The sequence below is a fragment of the Denticeps clupeoides genome, chromosome 17 (assembly GCF_900700375.1).
Source record: "Denticeps clupeoides chromosome 17, fDenClu1.1, whole genome shotgun sequence".
NCBI lineage: Eukaryota > Metazoa > Chordata > Actinopteri > Clupeiformes > Denticipitidae > Denticeps > Denticeps clupeoides.
The window spans coordinates 10,985,193-11,002,915 of record NC_041723.1 but is presented as its reverse complement, the minus strand read 5'-3'; the positions used below and the strand labels follow the sequence as shown (position 1 = coordinate 11,002,915).

General features: G+C 42.3%; 1 protein-coding gene across 1 annotated transcript; it reads right to left on the bottom strand.

Annotated features, from left to right (window-relative positions):
* Nucleotides 1-11,997: 11,997 nt before the first annotated feature.
* LOC114767008 (E3 ubiquitin-protein ligase AMFR-like) lies at nt 11,998-17,459 on the bottom strand. Its single transcript, XM_028958437.1, has 13 exons — nt 16,832-17,459; nt 16,662-16,754; nt 16,417-16,581; nt 16,178-16,330; nt 16,001-16,041; nt 15,765-15,897; nt 15,382-15,515; nt 15,172-15,282; nt 14,777-14,967; nt 14,481-14,584; nt 13,865-13,999; nt 13,469-13,659; nt 11,998-12,636 (listed from the first exon to the last, which is right to left on the bottom strand). The coding sequence occupies exons 1-13, from the start codon at nt 17,033-17,035 to the stop codon at nt 12,453-12,455; spliced, it is 1,839 nt and encodes a 612-aa protein (XP_028814270.1). The 5' UTR covers nt 17,036-17,459; the 3' UTR covers nt 11,998-12,452.
* Between the last annotated feature and the right edge of the window lie 264 nt (nt 17,460-17,723).

Sequence of the window (17,723 nt, the reverse complement as noted above, 5' to 3'; positions counted from 1 at the left end):
GGCCTAAGGACCAACAGCTGCTATCTGCTGTCTTCTGACACCCAGAACGTACCCCCTGCTATTCTCAATCCCCATCTCCCAGCACCCCGCCCACCTGCAGACGTCCCTTTTGGCGGCTCCTGACATGCAATGCTTTTAACCCCATGCCTCCTTTTCCTCATGATGTGACCCATGGATTCAGCCTGATCCCCAGATCCCCACTTAAAATACCCAGACCCCCTGCCTCTATTCCCTACAACTGGAAAAATTCACCCAAATAGTCCTGCAGCACATCATCTTTCGCCTCCAAGTGACCCACTCCAGGATCTCATATTAGCATATGTTCTCTCACCAGTCTCATGTTGACGGCACAGAATAGATCAACTGACCAGAGGACAAGCAACCCACAGCCATGGAAGAACTTTTTCATGCACAACTCACACAGTCCTTATTATTCACCAATGGAAGGACCACAAAATAACTGCCAATCTTCCTCGGTCTGAAGCTCCACAGAAGATCTCAGCTCATGGAGTTCCAATGATAATTAGAGCAGTGCAGAACCAGACCCTGAACTACTTGGAAGGAACTTGATCTCAATGATCTCAAGGCAGCTGGGACCGTAGTCACCAAGTAAACAGTCGGTAACACACTAGGACCAGGACTGAAATCCTGCAGTGGTCGCAAGGAAGGGCGTACATTTTTGCCACTGAACAACCAAATGATTCATAGAGGGACTGGGTGAAGCTCTTTGACATCAACTTTGGAAGAGGAGGAATGCTGCTTATGAGTCCAAGAACACCATCCCCAATGTCAAACATGGAGGTGGAAACGTTATATTTTGGGGGTGCTTCTGTGCCAAGGGGACAGGACAACTGCACCGCATCAAAGGGAAGATGGATGCGACAGAGTACCATCAAATCTTGGGTGAGACCTTGTGGCCACTACAAGAAATGTCTGACCTTGATCAACAAAGGTTTTGCCACCAAGTAATAAAGCACATTTAGGAAAAGGGTATCAAATAGGGGGATTTTTTTAATTTTTCTGTCTCTCACTGTTCAAATAAAGCTTCCATTGAAACAATAAACTGATCATTTAGTTGTTGATTTGGCAAATATATCAAATCAACAGTGGTTGAAATATTTCATGCATCTCAGGATATATATAATGTGCAGAGCAGCTATATCTTTGGCTGTATACAATCATTTAAATATATACAAAATATGACTATTTATGTCTTAAAACCATTTTGACTTAAATACTGCAGAACCGCCAAAACATTTTTCCAGTTTATCATAGTTTTACCAGCTAACCAACATTTTTAGCAGCAGATGATCATAAAATGTACATTTTAATTTTCTAATTTTATGAGTTCGTACTATGAAACGAGACTCATTTTTTTATATGCTTGTGCAAGTGTAAGGTGTCAGCCACTGAAGGGTTAAGTGCTTGTTGGCAGCTAGGTTGTATGAGGATTATTTGTACAGTGTTTTTAGCACCTCAGCAGATTATATTTGTCATTTAGCACCTCAGTTGGTTTCACCTTTAAACCACCGATGAGAATACATTACTGTGTGGACAGTTGGTCTAAGGCCCTGGATTTAGGCTTCAGGATCTCTGTGGTGCTAAGGCACAGCTGTGCACTTAATCATGGCTCCAACTCACTCACACTCTCTATCCACTCCTGTTCCTAAGCAGGTTCGTGGCTGTCGGAGTCAATCCTGGAGTATTGGGCGCAAAGCATGGACTCACCCAGGGCGGGGCGTCAGCCCACAGTGGCTTGTGCCAGAGAATCATGGCCAGTGCACGCACACTCCACAACCATAAATCCAGAGCCCAGATTCAAACTCACAATTTTAAAGGCATGGTGTCGCACCACCACGTGGGCCTAGATTAATATTGCTTGAATTAAACACCAAACCACTGATGAGAACAAAAGAGTCCCAGATGCCTGAGAACTGTGGTTTTGTTCAATGCTTTGGTCTTGAACAAAATACATTCTGTGCACAGAATGACTTGACAAAATGGATTCTGCAAAAGAAATGACTTTTGACATTAGCAATATGCATTCAGTTGATGAAATGACTTTCTGTTGTTGACAAATTGATTTTCTGTGGTTTGTTAATTCAGTTTTTGCATGGAAATTTGGCTGTCACCTACTTGTGGGACTAATAAATGTTTATTTTAGCATTATTTTACTAAATGACTCTCTGCCATGAATTTTGAGGATAAACAGACATTTTGTCAACAAAATTATTTTTTTGTCCTGGACAAAAAGGTAAAACTGCATTGGATTTCCTTGGACAAAATAAAGTGACATCTCTATTTTCTGTGGACAAAATGCCTCAAGAGTTAATCTTTACGCCTAGCCTCACCACATTGTTGTGCTTGCTCTCCGTTACTTGTTTGATGGGATTTAAGAATTGTCAGACTGGTGGTGTGAGTGGTATCAGAGTGAAATTGGAGTGAGAAAGTGCAACTGCTCGTGCCTTTAAATAACTAATTCTGCCTGCTCCTCTGCTCGATTGCTTATGCTCTGAACCAGGATGATCGTATGAAGGGCCAAATGTGATGACGCCTAAAATGTATGTAATTTGACCCTGGCAGGTTGAAGGTTAAAGGCACTAATAATGAATACTCTCAATTTTAATATATATAACTGTACTGAGAAGCATGGGCCTATATGAATAACCTTTTTAGTTCCTCATCTTTGTTCTCTTATTTGTGACTACTGTCTAGAATAAATCATTTAAACTGACTGAGAGATGTATGTGGACTATATAATATAAAAGGTAAAGGCTCTCTGAAGTACCTATTTTTTGTTACTGTTATTGTGTTACTGTAGATCTGCTGTCAAAATGTTATTTTTATTTTCTATTAATTGAATAGAGCCACTTTTTGTATTCATATGTCTTGCTTCTCAACCTGAAAAAAAAATGCTTTTTTTGTCATTGTGAAACCTGTGAAATGTGACAATTCTCACTCAATTAAGCTATTAACCTACCTATTAGGTTGTAATGTAAAATTGCACAATTTTGAGTACAACCAGTCTTTCTGAATCATTGGTGTTGCAAACACAGTCCTGGTTTGATGCTTTAAACCATCAATGAAGAAAAAAAGTTACTTATAGTGCCCAGCGCACTACCAAGAGCTCACTCACACAAATATCTGAATCATTGGTTAAAAAAAGTGTCAGCTCTTATGATCCTGAACACTATAATATATTCAGTTGCAATCCTCTGATGGAGTGGCAGAGTAATGCATAGTGGCTTCATCTAAATTTCTGTTCCTCTGGCCTCAACAGTAAAGTTGCTATGGGTACATTCACTGTAAAAAAAATGTTTACTGTAAAAAGGTGTTGGAAAAGAGCAATACAGGTGTGTGCAATGTAATGGTTGTGTCAAAAAAGAAAAATATGCTTTGTCAATTATTGAACAACTCATCTCATAATTCATCTACTAAAGTGTCATCAGGGCAACGAGTTTAACTGTACTCTTCCAGAATCATTGAACTTCTACTATAAATCTCTTCCGATGTGGTGAGAAGTTCATGTTAATTGTCCTGCAAAGTAATTAGCAGATTTTGCTTTATAATATAAATACATTATAAGCACAGACATAATAAGCACAACAAAAACAAAATAGTCTTCAATTGGACCAACTAAGTAGAAGCAATTGGTTACTAGACATTTTTTTGTTGGAGTCGCCACAATGTTCTTTACAGTGCATGATGTACAGCTTAAAAGGACAGTTACATGGTCACAGAGTGTCAACAAAGACAAGGAGCCATTTTAAAGTACATTAAAGTTTTGTGCTACAGATACCATGTTATCTATGTGACATGTTCTAATTCAGCATTATCGTTAACATACCACCGCAAATTATTTGTGTATTAATAATGAAGTCTGCTGGGCTGACCCGTCAGGATGAAAATAGGCCGCCACTGACCGGAGCAGCACAGGTGTTACCTGGCATGGGGTCTGTCATCTACATCAAAAGGACACCTCTGACACTTCACAAACCTTGCAAATCCTAATAGAGGGGGCTATCTTGCCACCAGAAGCAGAGAACAAAAGAATTGGCTTGAAAGGGAAGTCAATAAGCATATGGCAATTAATAAAAGATGCCTTCCACTGAATTCACCAGAATGGTGCTAGCCTCACATAAAAATATAATGACAAAAAGAGAACGACTGGCACTTGACACATTTTTTTGGCATATGGCTTGATTTTTGAAACATTCAGTGTATTTTGCAAGGGGAAGAATGATGATTAATATCTGAGCCGTGCATTACAGGTGTAAGGTCATGCGTAATGCGTTGATTTTATGCGTAAGGACGAGCAGATCACAGACGACTGGGTCACTGCGGTACCCCATTACACGTTATCACTGGACATGTTCTAATCTTTGTATGCTGACCATTTGTCACCATTAAAATAATATATGTCCCTTTCATCCCAATTCAGAGTGTTGCCTACAATCCCCGTCTCCAAACCCTCCATTGTCATAAAATACACGTGACACACCGCCTTCCTGCTTATCCACCGAGCAAGGAAGCTACAGGGAACGGCTGAGGATGAAGCTAATCATGCATATAATTGAGTTTTGACTTTTATGACCAGAGGGGCCTGACCCATGGATATCAGGTTAAGCAGGGCATCACCTTAGTGATTAGCAAATGTAAATTAACACTTAGCTTAATTACAAGCGACGTTCACTTGTGAGATTGCAGGCTTTGCTGTTGATGGACAGACATAACTCGTGGATGAACGTCAGTCAGGAGACTGGAGAAGAAGGGGTGGAAATTCATTCAGGGCTACAATAAAGCACTTTGGCGGAGAGGAAATGAAAATGGAAGAAAAATGCAAAGAAAATCGTAAAATGTGTATATAATGAGCGAGATATATTAGTATTAGTGCAACAACGGTGAGTATTTGCCTGTTCATTATAATGTGAAGGAATTAGAACTTGACCTAACACGTCCTAGCATGACGAAAAAAATGTAATTGTATTAGGATACTTACCATGAAAATTATGGAACGAACACACAAACACCAGTTTTGACTGGACAAGCATAAAATCTTTTTCCTGAGCTTTGGGTGCAGTCTTTATTAGATGTAAATCCGAACGCCCTTTTGTCATGTGGGGTCGTCAAAGACCGCGGCAATCTGTTTGCTGCCCTGCCTCCGTCTGGCTGGGTGACATTTCCCCCCTGCACTTTTGTCCCGATGTTCTCCGAGGACCAAGCTCCCATAGTCCCGCTTTGGGCGTTTATTAAGTATGCACCTTTCAAACACACCCAGCTAATCTCATCAGAGAGTGGGAACTTGTGCATATGTAAATCTACATCTGGTACCCCTCAGCTGAGAGAATGTGCTGGATTACAAACTGAGCCGTCTCCCTTTTCACTGCCAACCATCAGCCCGAGATCGCGGCCCTCTACTGCATGTGTGTACGCAGCGTTCAGCCGCCCGTACATCCTGTCCAAATTACCAAATTACACCGAAGCATAACCCGCGGCAGCTCTGCAGGAGCATTTTCATGGAGCATTAACGGTGACGCTCGAAATGACGATCCTATGTCTGTGATTGATAAGGGACAAGGAGGCATCTTCTGCCTCGCCGGAATTCCATGGCACCCTTGAAATAGTTCAAACAACTACAGCACATTCATGGTTTTGAGTGAAAATAGTCGAATAGTAACGCTCTTTGTGAATTTGCAAACAAGTGGTATCTGAAAAGCAAAGTTTTACTTCCTTCGAGCTCAGGTTCTAAGATGAACTATATCAGTTAGGTGGGTCTGGGTAGTCAGGTCCTACTGATGATCTTTAAGGTCTCACATTGTCTCAAACAGAATGATTTCCCATGGATTTTATTGTTAGTATGTGATGAATTTCTCTTTCTGGTCCTCTTGATCAATTAACTCCTTTATTCCCACTTTGAGAGAGGAATTGTTGTGAGACAAAAATCTGTCGTGAAGAGCCCTCATTTTTCTTTATTTGTCTCTATTTTTGCTTGACGTCCGGAGCACAATGCTCTTCTTTTCTTTTGCACAACATTACTCTTCTCTGACAAAATGCTTTCAGCATCATGCAGAATGTAAGAGAAGAGGCCAAGCCCACATCCTCATCCAGTCTTTCTAGGACATGATCGCTTTTGTTTTCGCTGCACCAGATTCCTTCAAACCTTTACGTTTCTGCCCCATTTAGTGTTTTGTGTTATGAATATGCAACTCAAAAATGGATATTGTATAATTCATGGTCTACATACACCCTCCAGGACATTACATGCACACCGTTTTTTTCTGTGTGTACTGTACATTACTCAATGGCAGATGTATAATTCTGTAAATTGTTATGCTGAATATTGCATTGTTTCTCAGACACCCATGGAATAAGGATCCCATAAAATAGAATATAATACAGAACTCAGTATAAATCTTGCAGGAAAACGGACCAACAGTTAACCGGTCAGATTTTAGGTGGTAAATGAGTAAAATGTGAATATTCACTCAAATTCTTTCACGCTCAGTTATTTTACCCACTCAACTAATTACAAAGCCAGCATCTGATTGCAGCAGCATCCAAGGGGGATTAGCCCTAGCAAAGGCATTAGACCTCATTACCAGCTCGAGTGCAGAATTATTACATCTTGTAATTGGATGGAGAGATTTATATACAGATCAGCCCGTTTCTGTAAGATTTTAATTACAACTTTGGTTGGTCAGGCATTTATCAGGCAACACCGGAGGCAGCACAGGAAGTAAGACAAGGAGAGTTTCATTAACCTCTGACCGTGACCAAGGGAAGCAATACTACCTCCGTATCTGGTAACATTTTAATAAGAGTTTTGTACTTTTAATAAAGTTTTGTATGTTCTGACTTTTTCATGACTGTTATCAGAATCAGAATCACATTTATTGGCCAAGTAAGTGAGCGAACACATACAAGGATTTAGATTCCGGCTGGTCTTAGTCTGCAGGCTTCAGTATCATCTGCCTTCAGGTCAAAACGTCCGAGTCTGAGGTTTGAGGGACCTGTGAGGATTTTCCCTGCCATTTTCCTGGTTCTTGAGAGTGTTCTCCGGTTGTCCTCAGTTGAACCTCTCTTTATAGGTACTGAGAACACCCATTCATTTCCTTTTGGTATCAATAAAGGATCATCTATTGATCTATCTTATGTCATTTAAAAGAACACAAGCTGCCAATAGGCGTCAATTTGATTACGCTATCTAAATATTAAAGTTTAGTTAGGGAAAAAATTATTCTCCCCCGCAAAAAATGGGACCTGCGTTAATTTTAAATGAGTTCAATTTAATAATAAACAGGACATTTTTCAAAGCAAGTGAATCACGTCACAAATCAGTAAAATGCTAGACTTGGTGATAAATTGTGCCATTGCCTCCAAGAGACGCAGAAAAGAGAGATCAAATCCTCTTGAAGTGACACACAAGCATCAATACGAGTCACAAAGCTTCAAGGATGACAGTAAAAAGCTCTATTGATTTCTATCAGCGTAAGAGCACTCAAGGGAGCCATTTCGGCTGACTAGTGTAGCTCAAAGATCTTTAACCACTATGACAGATACTTTTCACGCCACATAAATGTGATTTTTTTTTCCGAACCTCCCCTCAGCTGGGGCAGACAGGAGCAGAGATTAAATGGAAGGAGCAGAAAGAATTATAGTTTTTCTACTGAAAAGAGTGGAAGGAATTGTGTGAAGTATGTAACTCCACCAAATTGTCAATGCTCTGCAAATCAAGATGAAAAATGTTAACATAACAAACACACAACTCGAGGACATATCTTTGGGGGGAAAATGGTCTGTGCTTCTTCTGTCATTTTAACAAGCAGATAAAGCAAGCAACAACTTCAAGTGCAATTTACTCAATACATGGCTAGGGGAAACTGGAAAGACTATTGATTAAGTAATTAAATTCCTTTAATGACCTTCTTTTTTATTGACCTTTATGGACCTTCAGGGAGAATGGATAAAACTATTATTTGTACAACATATGCAGATGAATAGGGAGGGGGAGCCTAATACTGCATAAATGCATTCAAATTTGTCCTTGATCGGATTACATTTGCATATTATCTTGAATGCATCATATTATTGGTGGAAACAGCTTAAGACAAATCATTAAAATACAATAAATGTGAATCTGGCATAAGAATTACGTCCTCCGTGGATATCTTTTAGTAACTAATTCATTTATATGCAGTAAGATGTATTCATCATATCATAAATATTGCCATCATCAATACTCAGTTATAATGAACTATTTTTATTTGATGAGCACCTCACAGTGATTATGTATTTTTTTTACCAGGCCAAGTGGCATCACTGTCTTGGCTATAGGATGGCATAAGATTATAACACCCATAACCAGAGCTCTCCATCAGGAGACTCAGAGTACAAAAGCATGTCAATGCAGTTTACACAGCTGTGTCTGTCAGTGCAGTGGATCTAAACGCTACAGGGGAAGAAAGAAACACAAAAAAAAGAGCATCCAGGGAAAATAGTATGATCATTCTTTTCATTTCTGTTATTTATTTTCAATTGATTTGGTAATGACACACAGAGACTGATTCAATCAATCCAATTAAGGCAGAAAGCAGATTATTATTTTCATGCGCCGTGCCACCCCTCTACACTTCAGGAAAATCGGATCCATTTCTCGACATTTCCAGACCCTTACATTAAAACTGACAGTCCTGGAATGCAGAGGTGAGGAACACAAAGACAGGAAGCGCATCCAGTGTATAAAGCAAGACAGGAAAAGAATAAATCCGCTTGTTCATTTACAGCATCTGACTGCAGATATCCTGCTAGGGCTCCTCTCCTCTCTGCTGGCAGCTACCAGTGTCAATAACCCCCCCCCCCCCCTCCTCCTCCGCCTCCCCCCACTCCCCCACTAAAAATCATCATGAAGCCTTTCAAAACTGTTTATGCAGATAGCCATCCAGCCGAGCTGTTTGGATTGGCTCCGTTTCTCTCCTAAGTACCCTCAGCAGCCACCAGCTGGTCCCCTCTGCTCTGGAGGGGAAGTAAGCGGGAGGAGAGAACACACACCGTATCCCCTCCGCGCCGGGCCGGGCCAATCTCTCTCAATCTCAGCCACCCGCTTCATCTCATATTGGCATTTCCATTATGGCACTCAGAAAACGGGGATAACAGAACCATATTTATAATATGAAAGAAGAAATAGAGGGGGGGGGTCGGGGTGCGGCAATGGATCAATACAGCCTTATTCTAAAAATATACTTTCCATTTTAAGTGGATTATAAAACGAGGGTCATCTTGCCTTTTTTACTTACCCTTTATCAAGTGAATCACTTGAGCTGGCATCTGACGTTTGTACCCTGTAATCCAGGTCGCAGGCTAGTTTATTCTGCAAATGAATGGGAGTATGGTGCCCTCTACAGGCAGCTACACGGACAGGACATTCCACATTTAATGCGAAGTCAATAATTATTTTATCTCTATTTTCCTTCGCACTTTAATAAAAGTGGCAACACTGGTACTTTTTAATGCATAATATCTTCACAAAACGAAAATTGTGTCAAGCAATCAATTTACATGCACATTAAAATAACAGCTCATCTGAGACCACAGTGCTTAGTGATCAACATGAGATCAACATTTAGTTTCATAAAACATGACACACACATATATATATATATGTGTGTGTCATGTTTTATGACACACTCTGTTCTAGTTATATATATATATATGAAAAAACAAGTCCACTGAATCTAAAATGGTTTCAAGGGCAATTACCATTTCACCATAATCAAGCTGTCAGGCGTGACTCGTATGACTGCAAATGGGACATTTTTTATCTCCTTGAATTTCAATGAATTTGGTACTGATGCACAAAAGGTTATCACCAAGGGAGCACATTTTCCAAAGACCTTCTTAAACATGCAGAGGAGATGGGCATGGATATTTAATTTAGCCAGTCAAGCATACCACACCTCAAAAAAATACTTTCCAACATTTCTCTATTGAATTTATGAAAACCATATTGTAAATATCCTGACAGTTTATATTTATTCCTTTCTGTATGCCTAAATAAGCATGTAAAGATGAAATAAGAAGCTTTTTCTAATTAAGGTATGACAAAACACATTTAATGACATTATTCTTGGAAGAGCCCTCAATATTAATTGTATGGCAAACACTGACAGTCAATGGCCCAGTCATCTAGTTTGCAAAATTATTCATCACTGAATCCCAAGGGAATATTTTTTCATTTTTAGGCCCATTCAGATTTCAGTGCTGTACTGTTACAAAGCCTCTATTGTTGCTATTGAGGTCGCTGTGGAGGAACGAGGCAAGACCATCCACAGAACAGCCACCATCACAGCTAGGCTGGAGTGAAACGTCTTATTAAGTAGAATTTTTTTTTTATTGCGGCCGTCATTCGTTGTTCCTCAGCTATAGTGGCATGCGTGGCGCCGGACCAGGAGTGCAGTTACAGACTTTTTTTTATGTTCTGCCATGTATTCTTGTTTATGAAACAACATTTCAGATTAAATTAGGGATTAAATATCATTATACCTCGCAGTATACCTATTTGCGACTTTTGGATAAGTATGTTCATGATCCACTACAGGTCCCTGCAATAACCAGTCCACAGTAACAAGCAAATTTGCTGTTAAAAGCTTTAGTAGATCTGGCTTTATTTCAGTATTTTTGTACAGGGGGTGATTCACATGTTAATTGCAGTGTTTATTACAAAATTAATTACACAAGTCAAAGTATTCTTTATTTAAGGTAGAATTTAGGCACAAATGAAAGCATCCTGTGTACAAAAGCATTCATACAGTTAACTCTGTTTTAGGATTAATTTAAATGTCGTCACAGGTCAGGTAAAGTGTGAAAAATAACATGAAACAATACATTTAGAAAATACTGTTTCGAGGTGCAGTGGTGCAACCCAAAAAAAAAAAAAAAAAAAAAACACAAAACGGCTGTTTGCAACTCCTTCAAGCGACTGCAACGCTGTCTTTGGAAACACTTGAAAAGACAACTGACATATCAAAAAGGTCAAACAGTCCAGAATCCAGAAATCTCATGTGTAGAAAGAGACTACAGGACCGAAAGGGACATTTGTGGGCAGCTCATTAAAAAAAAAAAAAAACTTCACAGTGTGAGACAGAAGCAGGGCAAACATAAATTATTGTTTAAGATACTAAATAACATATTCAGCCTCTTTCCCTAAAATATTTGCACTCTCAATGTGGTCAATCAAGTATAACCGATCAAATAACAATGACAATTAAAACATGATTCAATCTTACTATAATTACTTGGTATTACCAAAATGGCAATACTTAATTACAATGGGTCAGGATCATCCAATGGCAGCTTTGAAGTCAGCTTGACGTGGCAGCATAGGAACCAGCTCATTGCACAAGTTACACAAGTTTTAAATGAAAGCTCAACACAAGTGAGATGAATAGCTGGAAATCAAGGCAATGAAGGACGAATTCCTGCAGCAGCAAATACTGCAGCTGAATTCAAAACTTAACAAAACATTTGAGCTATGCAGGCTAAACGCCACTGCAGTGCATGCATTACCACCGAAACTCAAGAAGCAATACAACCACATGGCTAAAAGAGATAAATAGTTTAGAAAGCTGAGGACTTGGAAAGATTAAAGACTGCATCTGCCAGACCTTTTTTGAAAATGTCTCAGACGGATGGACTCTGGGTAGCAGAAGTCCCAGCTATACTACAAATGTCACCAGTCCTGATAATAGCCTGTTTGCAACTATAAGGAGGGGGGGGATAAATAAATAAAAATGGATTCGGTCCTGTTAAGTACACTGCATGAGTTGTTCATCTCTTACCTCATTCATTCTGAAACGCCTTTCATTCATTCGGACTCAAAACCTTTGCAATATAAAAGTGGTTGACACTCGACCCGAGTTCAACTGAGCACTGCACGCAACGTCGAAGAGAGAGAAAAAAAAAAAAAAAAAAAAAAAAAAAAAAAAAAAAAAAGAACTGGCACTCTTCATCACAGTTAAACGTTCCTCCAGAAAGCCAAAACCATCGCTTTCCCCAGTCAGGATTGGCAGATGCGAAGAATAACAAAGTGTATACTGCAGATCAAGCTGCGGTGAAATACAGCAGGTGTCTAGTTTAATGTCACTGGATTTTAAGAGACAGATAAAAGTGACATGCATAGATTTTTTTTTATTTATTTTTTTGACCAGCCCTCAGCCTAGGAGCCCCTGCTGCTTCATCTCTGATCAGTGCTTTGTAGTGCCTACATAAGACCGTGTCAGATGCATTCAGAAGCCTTATCTAGCTCTGGTTAATGATTCAGCGTTGTAGTCACAGCTGTGGCGGAAGTCATGCTCTTTTTCTTGTTTCCTGCTGGCTGTGACCGATAAAGCAGAAAGTGTTTGCAGTTCTTCGATTGGACGAGGAGGGGTGGTGATAAAGACGGGCCTGAAGTGTTCTCAGAGGGAAGTGTCTGGCTGCCTCTGCATGCGCCGCTCTGCCGCAGCGGCTAGCATCCTGCGCCGCAGCACCACAGTGTCCGAGCCCGAGTAGTGATCCTCCAGAGGTGGTAGACACTCATCTTCCTCCAGAGCTGCTGCAGAGGAAGAAGCAGATTGCTCCTCACCCTTACTCAGAAAGCGCCTAGAGGAAAAACAGAAGGAAGTCAGCATCCAATGGATGTGGTGTTGACACATTTACAATTACAGCACTTGGCAGACGCCCTGATCCAGAGCGACTTACAACATGCTTTCACGTTACCATCAATGAAGTAATCAGTTCTGGTTCACTAGGACCCCCAACTATGAATACATCAATTTATTCACTCTGTTCTAGTTTTTCTTGCATAAGTCAAACGTTTAATGCTTAAATTCTTGGTCTTAATCAGTACTGTATAGCAAATGTTTAAACACTTCACACTTGGATTAAAGCAAAAAAAATATATGTATATATATATATTTTTAAAAATGCTTGTGTTGCGGGCTCAAAAACTGGCCGTGGTTCACACACTTTGATGCTTGTTTCTATCAAACGCACATTAATGTGTCACAATTGAAGGTCAAAGTTGAACAATTAGTCCCATTTTTTCAGTGTCCTCAAGGGGGCGGCGGCGGCCTAGCGGTTAAGGAAGCGGCCCTGTAATTAGAAGGTTGCCGATTTAAATCCTGATCTGCCAAGGTGCCAAAGCACTGTCCACACACACAGCTCCCTGGGCGCCTGTCATGGCTGCCCACTGCTCACCAAGGGTGATGGTTAAAAGCAGAGGACACATTTTGTTGTGTCACCGTGTGCAGTGCTGCAGTGTCTCACAATGACAATCACTTCACTTTCAAAGTAATTCTGATTTTGTAACTTATTCTATTTTCTCCAGATAAGAGATCCCTCCTTACTAAACAGGCTTTAAATTCTTTAAAAGCACCAAACAAGCACAATGATATTAAATGGTGTGGAAAGATGGGAATGTGGTAAATCCGACCTCCGAGCACGCAGGAGAAGCTCTTCCTTCCTCTGCATCAGCATTCTTTCTCTCTCGTCTGCCGACTTAGAAAACCGACTTCCCCGAACTTCAAAGTCCTCCGGCTCTACAGACTCTGGTTCTGCTGCAACACCGGCGTCCCCTGGATCCTCGTGGGAAGCGTTAACTTGAATGGCAGACCTCTCAACTCCCTGGAAGCAGGAACACGCAACTTCAAAAAAAGTCTATTCGGTTCAGAGACACAGAGGGTTTTGTGATGTGGCCACAATTACAGCGCGGTGCTAGCTAATGTTTCCAAGCCCGGTGTAATTCTAGGACAGGCTGGAAATTACTTTAACCATGACGTCTCTGTTTCCGTGCTCATTTAAACCTGAGACATGTTAGGTCAGGACTAACCTGTGCAGGGAAAGGCACTTGTATACGTCCCTCCAGGATGTTGTCTGTAGTGACCTCCACTGAGCGAGTCAGCTGCAGGTCCTGCAGTACAAGATGGTATGGGACCTGGGGGAACATCTCTTGTATCTGATGAGCCTGGGGAGGGGAGGGGGGGAGGAGAGGAGAGAGAGAAGAAAAAAAAAAAAAAAAAAAAAAAAAAAAAACACCTCTTAAAACAGACTGACATGAAACCTGCAGAAGTAAAGGTTGCACTAGACTCAGACAAGGTAACAAGAATACCAGCATTACTACTACTACTACTACTACTAATAATAATAATAAACAATATGTCCAGGTGTTACTATATGAATAACCAAAGGTTGTGAGTTCAAATCCCGAACGGTCAAGGTGCCTCTTGAGGTGCCCTTGAGCAAAGTACAGTCCCCCAGACTGTACCTTTCATGGCAACCCACTGCTCACAAAGAGTAGAGAGTTAAATGCATGTGGTGTGCAACGTATGCTATGCTGTGTATCACCATTACAAAACAAAATGTAAAATTTAAGTAATAAAAATGACTTTCATATCAAAAAATGTCCAATACAATCAGTTTATATATAAAGTCCCATTGACTCTCACCATGGCATTGAGCTGGGAGTTGTTGGCCTGCGCAATGCCAAGGATGTTGGTGGTGTGCATAACCTCCACAGAGAAACTGGGCAGCCAGCTGGCAATGCGAGAGCCTGGGGAGGGGAAGACATCATTTAGGGAAGAGTCTTGTGTTTTCCTTGAACATAAATATTTGCTTGAATTTTAGCTTGCTTCCTTACTTTTTAACTAGCCTTATTCCTCTCGTTTATTTTATTGTCTAAGGAGAAGAGTATCGGAAGAGCTGTTTATATATATATAATTTTTTTTTAAAAAAGCTCTCTTACCATCAAAATGGAAGAAGTGGTTGTGCTGATTGAGATGAGGCCGAGCCTCTGCTCCAGGACCAGCGGCCATGTCGTCAGCCAGAGGCTCCTGATCTCTCTCCCCCCTCTCGTTCCCACCATCGTTAATGTTAAGGGACATACGGCACGTTGGACAGGAAGTGTCCTGTTCTAGCCAAGAGCGCAGACAAGAACTACACACATGATCGCAAGCAGACACACAAAAAAAGAACGGAGTCATGGAAGGACAGAAATAAAGGAGTGTAAACACAAAAAAAAAAAAAAAGTACAAAGAATTAACTTTCTCTGCCTATAAATAAATTATAACAACTGTTTAAAACACAGACATGCAACAGTAAATGGCATCAGTGTGCATCTACTAAGAGTTTAGTCCTCACTTGTGGAAAAGATGTCCACAGGGCAGTTTGCGTGCTGAGGTCATAGAGTCCCAGCAGATAGCGCAGTCGTCATTATTGGCCACCAGCTCATCTGGGGTGGCAACTGCAAACCTGAAAGGCCGAAGCAAGACAGAGTTTGATGCAATTTAATTGGACCTGCATGTGGTGTGATGTGACTTTTTTTTTTTTTTTTTTTTTGTACGTCCTCACCTGGCCTCCATGTTATCAATGACACGAAGGTAGTTCTTGTGGCGCCGTAACCGCCGCTGAACTTCATGGAAGAGATATCGCAGCTGCATGAAGATCACCAGGCTGGCCATGGACAACCAGATGTTCCCATACAACTGACAAAGGAAAAGATGGAATAACACCAACAAAACTGGAGCAAACGCTGCGGCTTTCTGAAATATGTGAAGATAACTGACAACCATGGCACCTGTGGTGTTTGTCTACACATTCCTATACAAGCCTGGACATGAACATTTTTGAAGAGCACAAACTACTCCCATGCTACTGGGTTATCCCGCACAGGCATTAAAAAAAAAACGAGACTATACGTTTCATCATGACTGCACACTGCTCATCACACTCACCAGCATGTGGATGTGATGCATTAGGTCAAAGCAGAGGAGACCCAACTCCATGAGAAAGTCTGTGTAGTAGACGTAGGTGCCTTTACCCTCCCAGGTGCCCTCGTGGTTCAGATCCCACAGGTGGATTGAATACCTGTAAAAGGAGAAAGCAGAACTTTAAATTTGCCTTTTCACAAGAGCATTTCCAAATGCTGCAATAGTGCATTAAATCAAGACACTACAAAAAAAATGCCTACCTTATAATAACATGGCCAGTGCGAACGGTAACCAACAAACACTGGAAACCAGAAAAGCAAAGAGTTTTAAAGTGATGATCATGCCATGACTATTAATTGAACACTTAAATCCTAGTGAGCTGACCATTTCGACAGGCGTGTCATTATTAGAGTCGACGCTCCTAAGGAAATATTTACCTCGGCAGCCATAAAGGCCACAGTGTGCATGCTGTGCACATGGCCCACCAGAGCACACAGCACCGCCAAAAGAACGCAGCACATCAGCATGGACGCCAGCAGAGCCAGCACACGGACGTGGCTGCTCAACGGCGTGGTGGGGGAGAAGGAGAGCTGAGGGCAACATACGGAGGAAGTTCTCACACGTGCCGGCAGCCGATGTCATTTTTCATGCTTCAAAAAGCAAAAAAAAAACGTACATATTCGAACCGATCTTTGCAGAGTTGGACCATTAGGTGCAGGAAGATCAGTACAGCAAACCACAGGCACCACAAGACCACCTCCTCAACCATCTGCACATTCAGCACGCCGAAGATGAAGATGAACTTGTAGAATATGAAGTTCCAGAACTTGTCCTTCAGATGCTGTTAAACGAAGGGAGACGCGGGTCAAGTTACTCGGACAGCTCGAATGGGAGGAAGCCAGCACCAGAGGCGTCCTTTACCTGTTTCTCGCTGACACGGAGCGGTCCAAACACGACCCACTGGATCACCTTGGCCACCAGCATCAGCAGGCAACACGCAGTGTTCACCATGACCTGCGGAGACACGGGCGTAACGTTTACCGCGCAGGGTCGCCCCGCCGCGGACCGGGAGCGGCCGGGAACACGCGTACCCAAACGAAGAGGTTGTCGGACACCATGTGGACCAGGACGTCGGCGGGCAGGGTCCAGGCGCCCGCGGCTTTCGTGTCGTCGAGCCCGGGCTCGGTCACCGCGGTGTAGCTGCTCAACATGGTGGCCGCCAGCAGGAGCGCGCTCAGCGCGGTGTAGGTCTGCAGACTGGGCCAGGGGAACCGCTCCAGGAACAGCAGCGGCATCGTCGGGAGTAAGCGGACCAGCAGGCAACTCGGCGACTAGAACAACCAACGCGCATTCGACGTTAAACCCGCACCGACTGCGCACGGTCGCGTTTAGATGACTTCGTCGGCTCGACACCGCATTCAGCCCGGTCGCATCAGCCCAACGGCTGCGTAACACGTCGCGTTCCTGGCCGATAAAGCGCCGACATCGCCGCGTCCGCGCCCGGCCGCATGAGGCCGCTGGTCACCTGAGGCGCGCCGCCGGCAGCTAGCTCGCTACGCCGCTCCGACGGATTAAAGCTGGCCGCCCCGCCCGGGAACACGCCGAGCTTTGCCGGCCGAGAAGACGTCGACGGGGAGCTTTAATCCGCCAGCCCGCGCTCCTCGGAGCCTGGTTTCCGGTGCTCTCCGCCCCGCCGCGGCACTTCCGGCGGCCGCGTGACGCAGGCGCCTTAAAACCCTCCGGCCGGAAAGAATCGAGCAGAGACTCCAAATGTCGCCGTTTGCCAAACCACCTGCCCTTTTCGTTTAAAAATACTTAAATAAAAGAGGAACTGTAATAAACCGCTACACGGTTTGCCGCTAAATCAATGTGATGATTAGCAACCAAAAAACCGCTAATACATTTTGGAATTACTGCGAGTTCCTGTGTGCAGGCGACGCTTGGCGAAGTTCTCACGAATCAATAAAAAAAAATCGCGTCAGT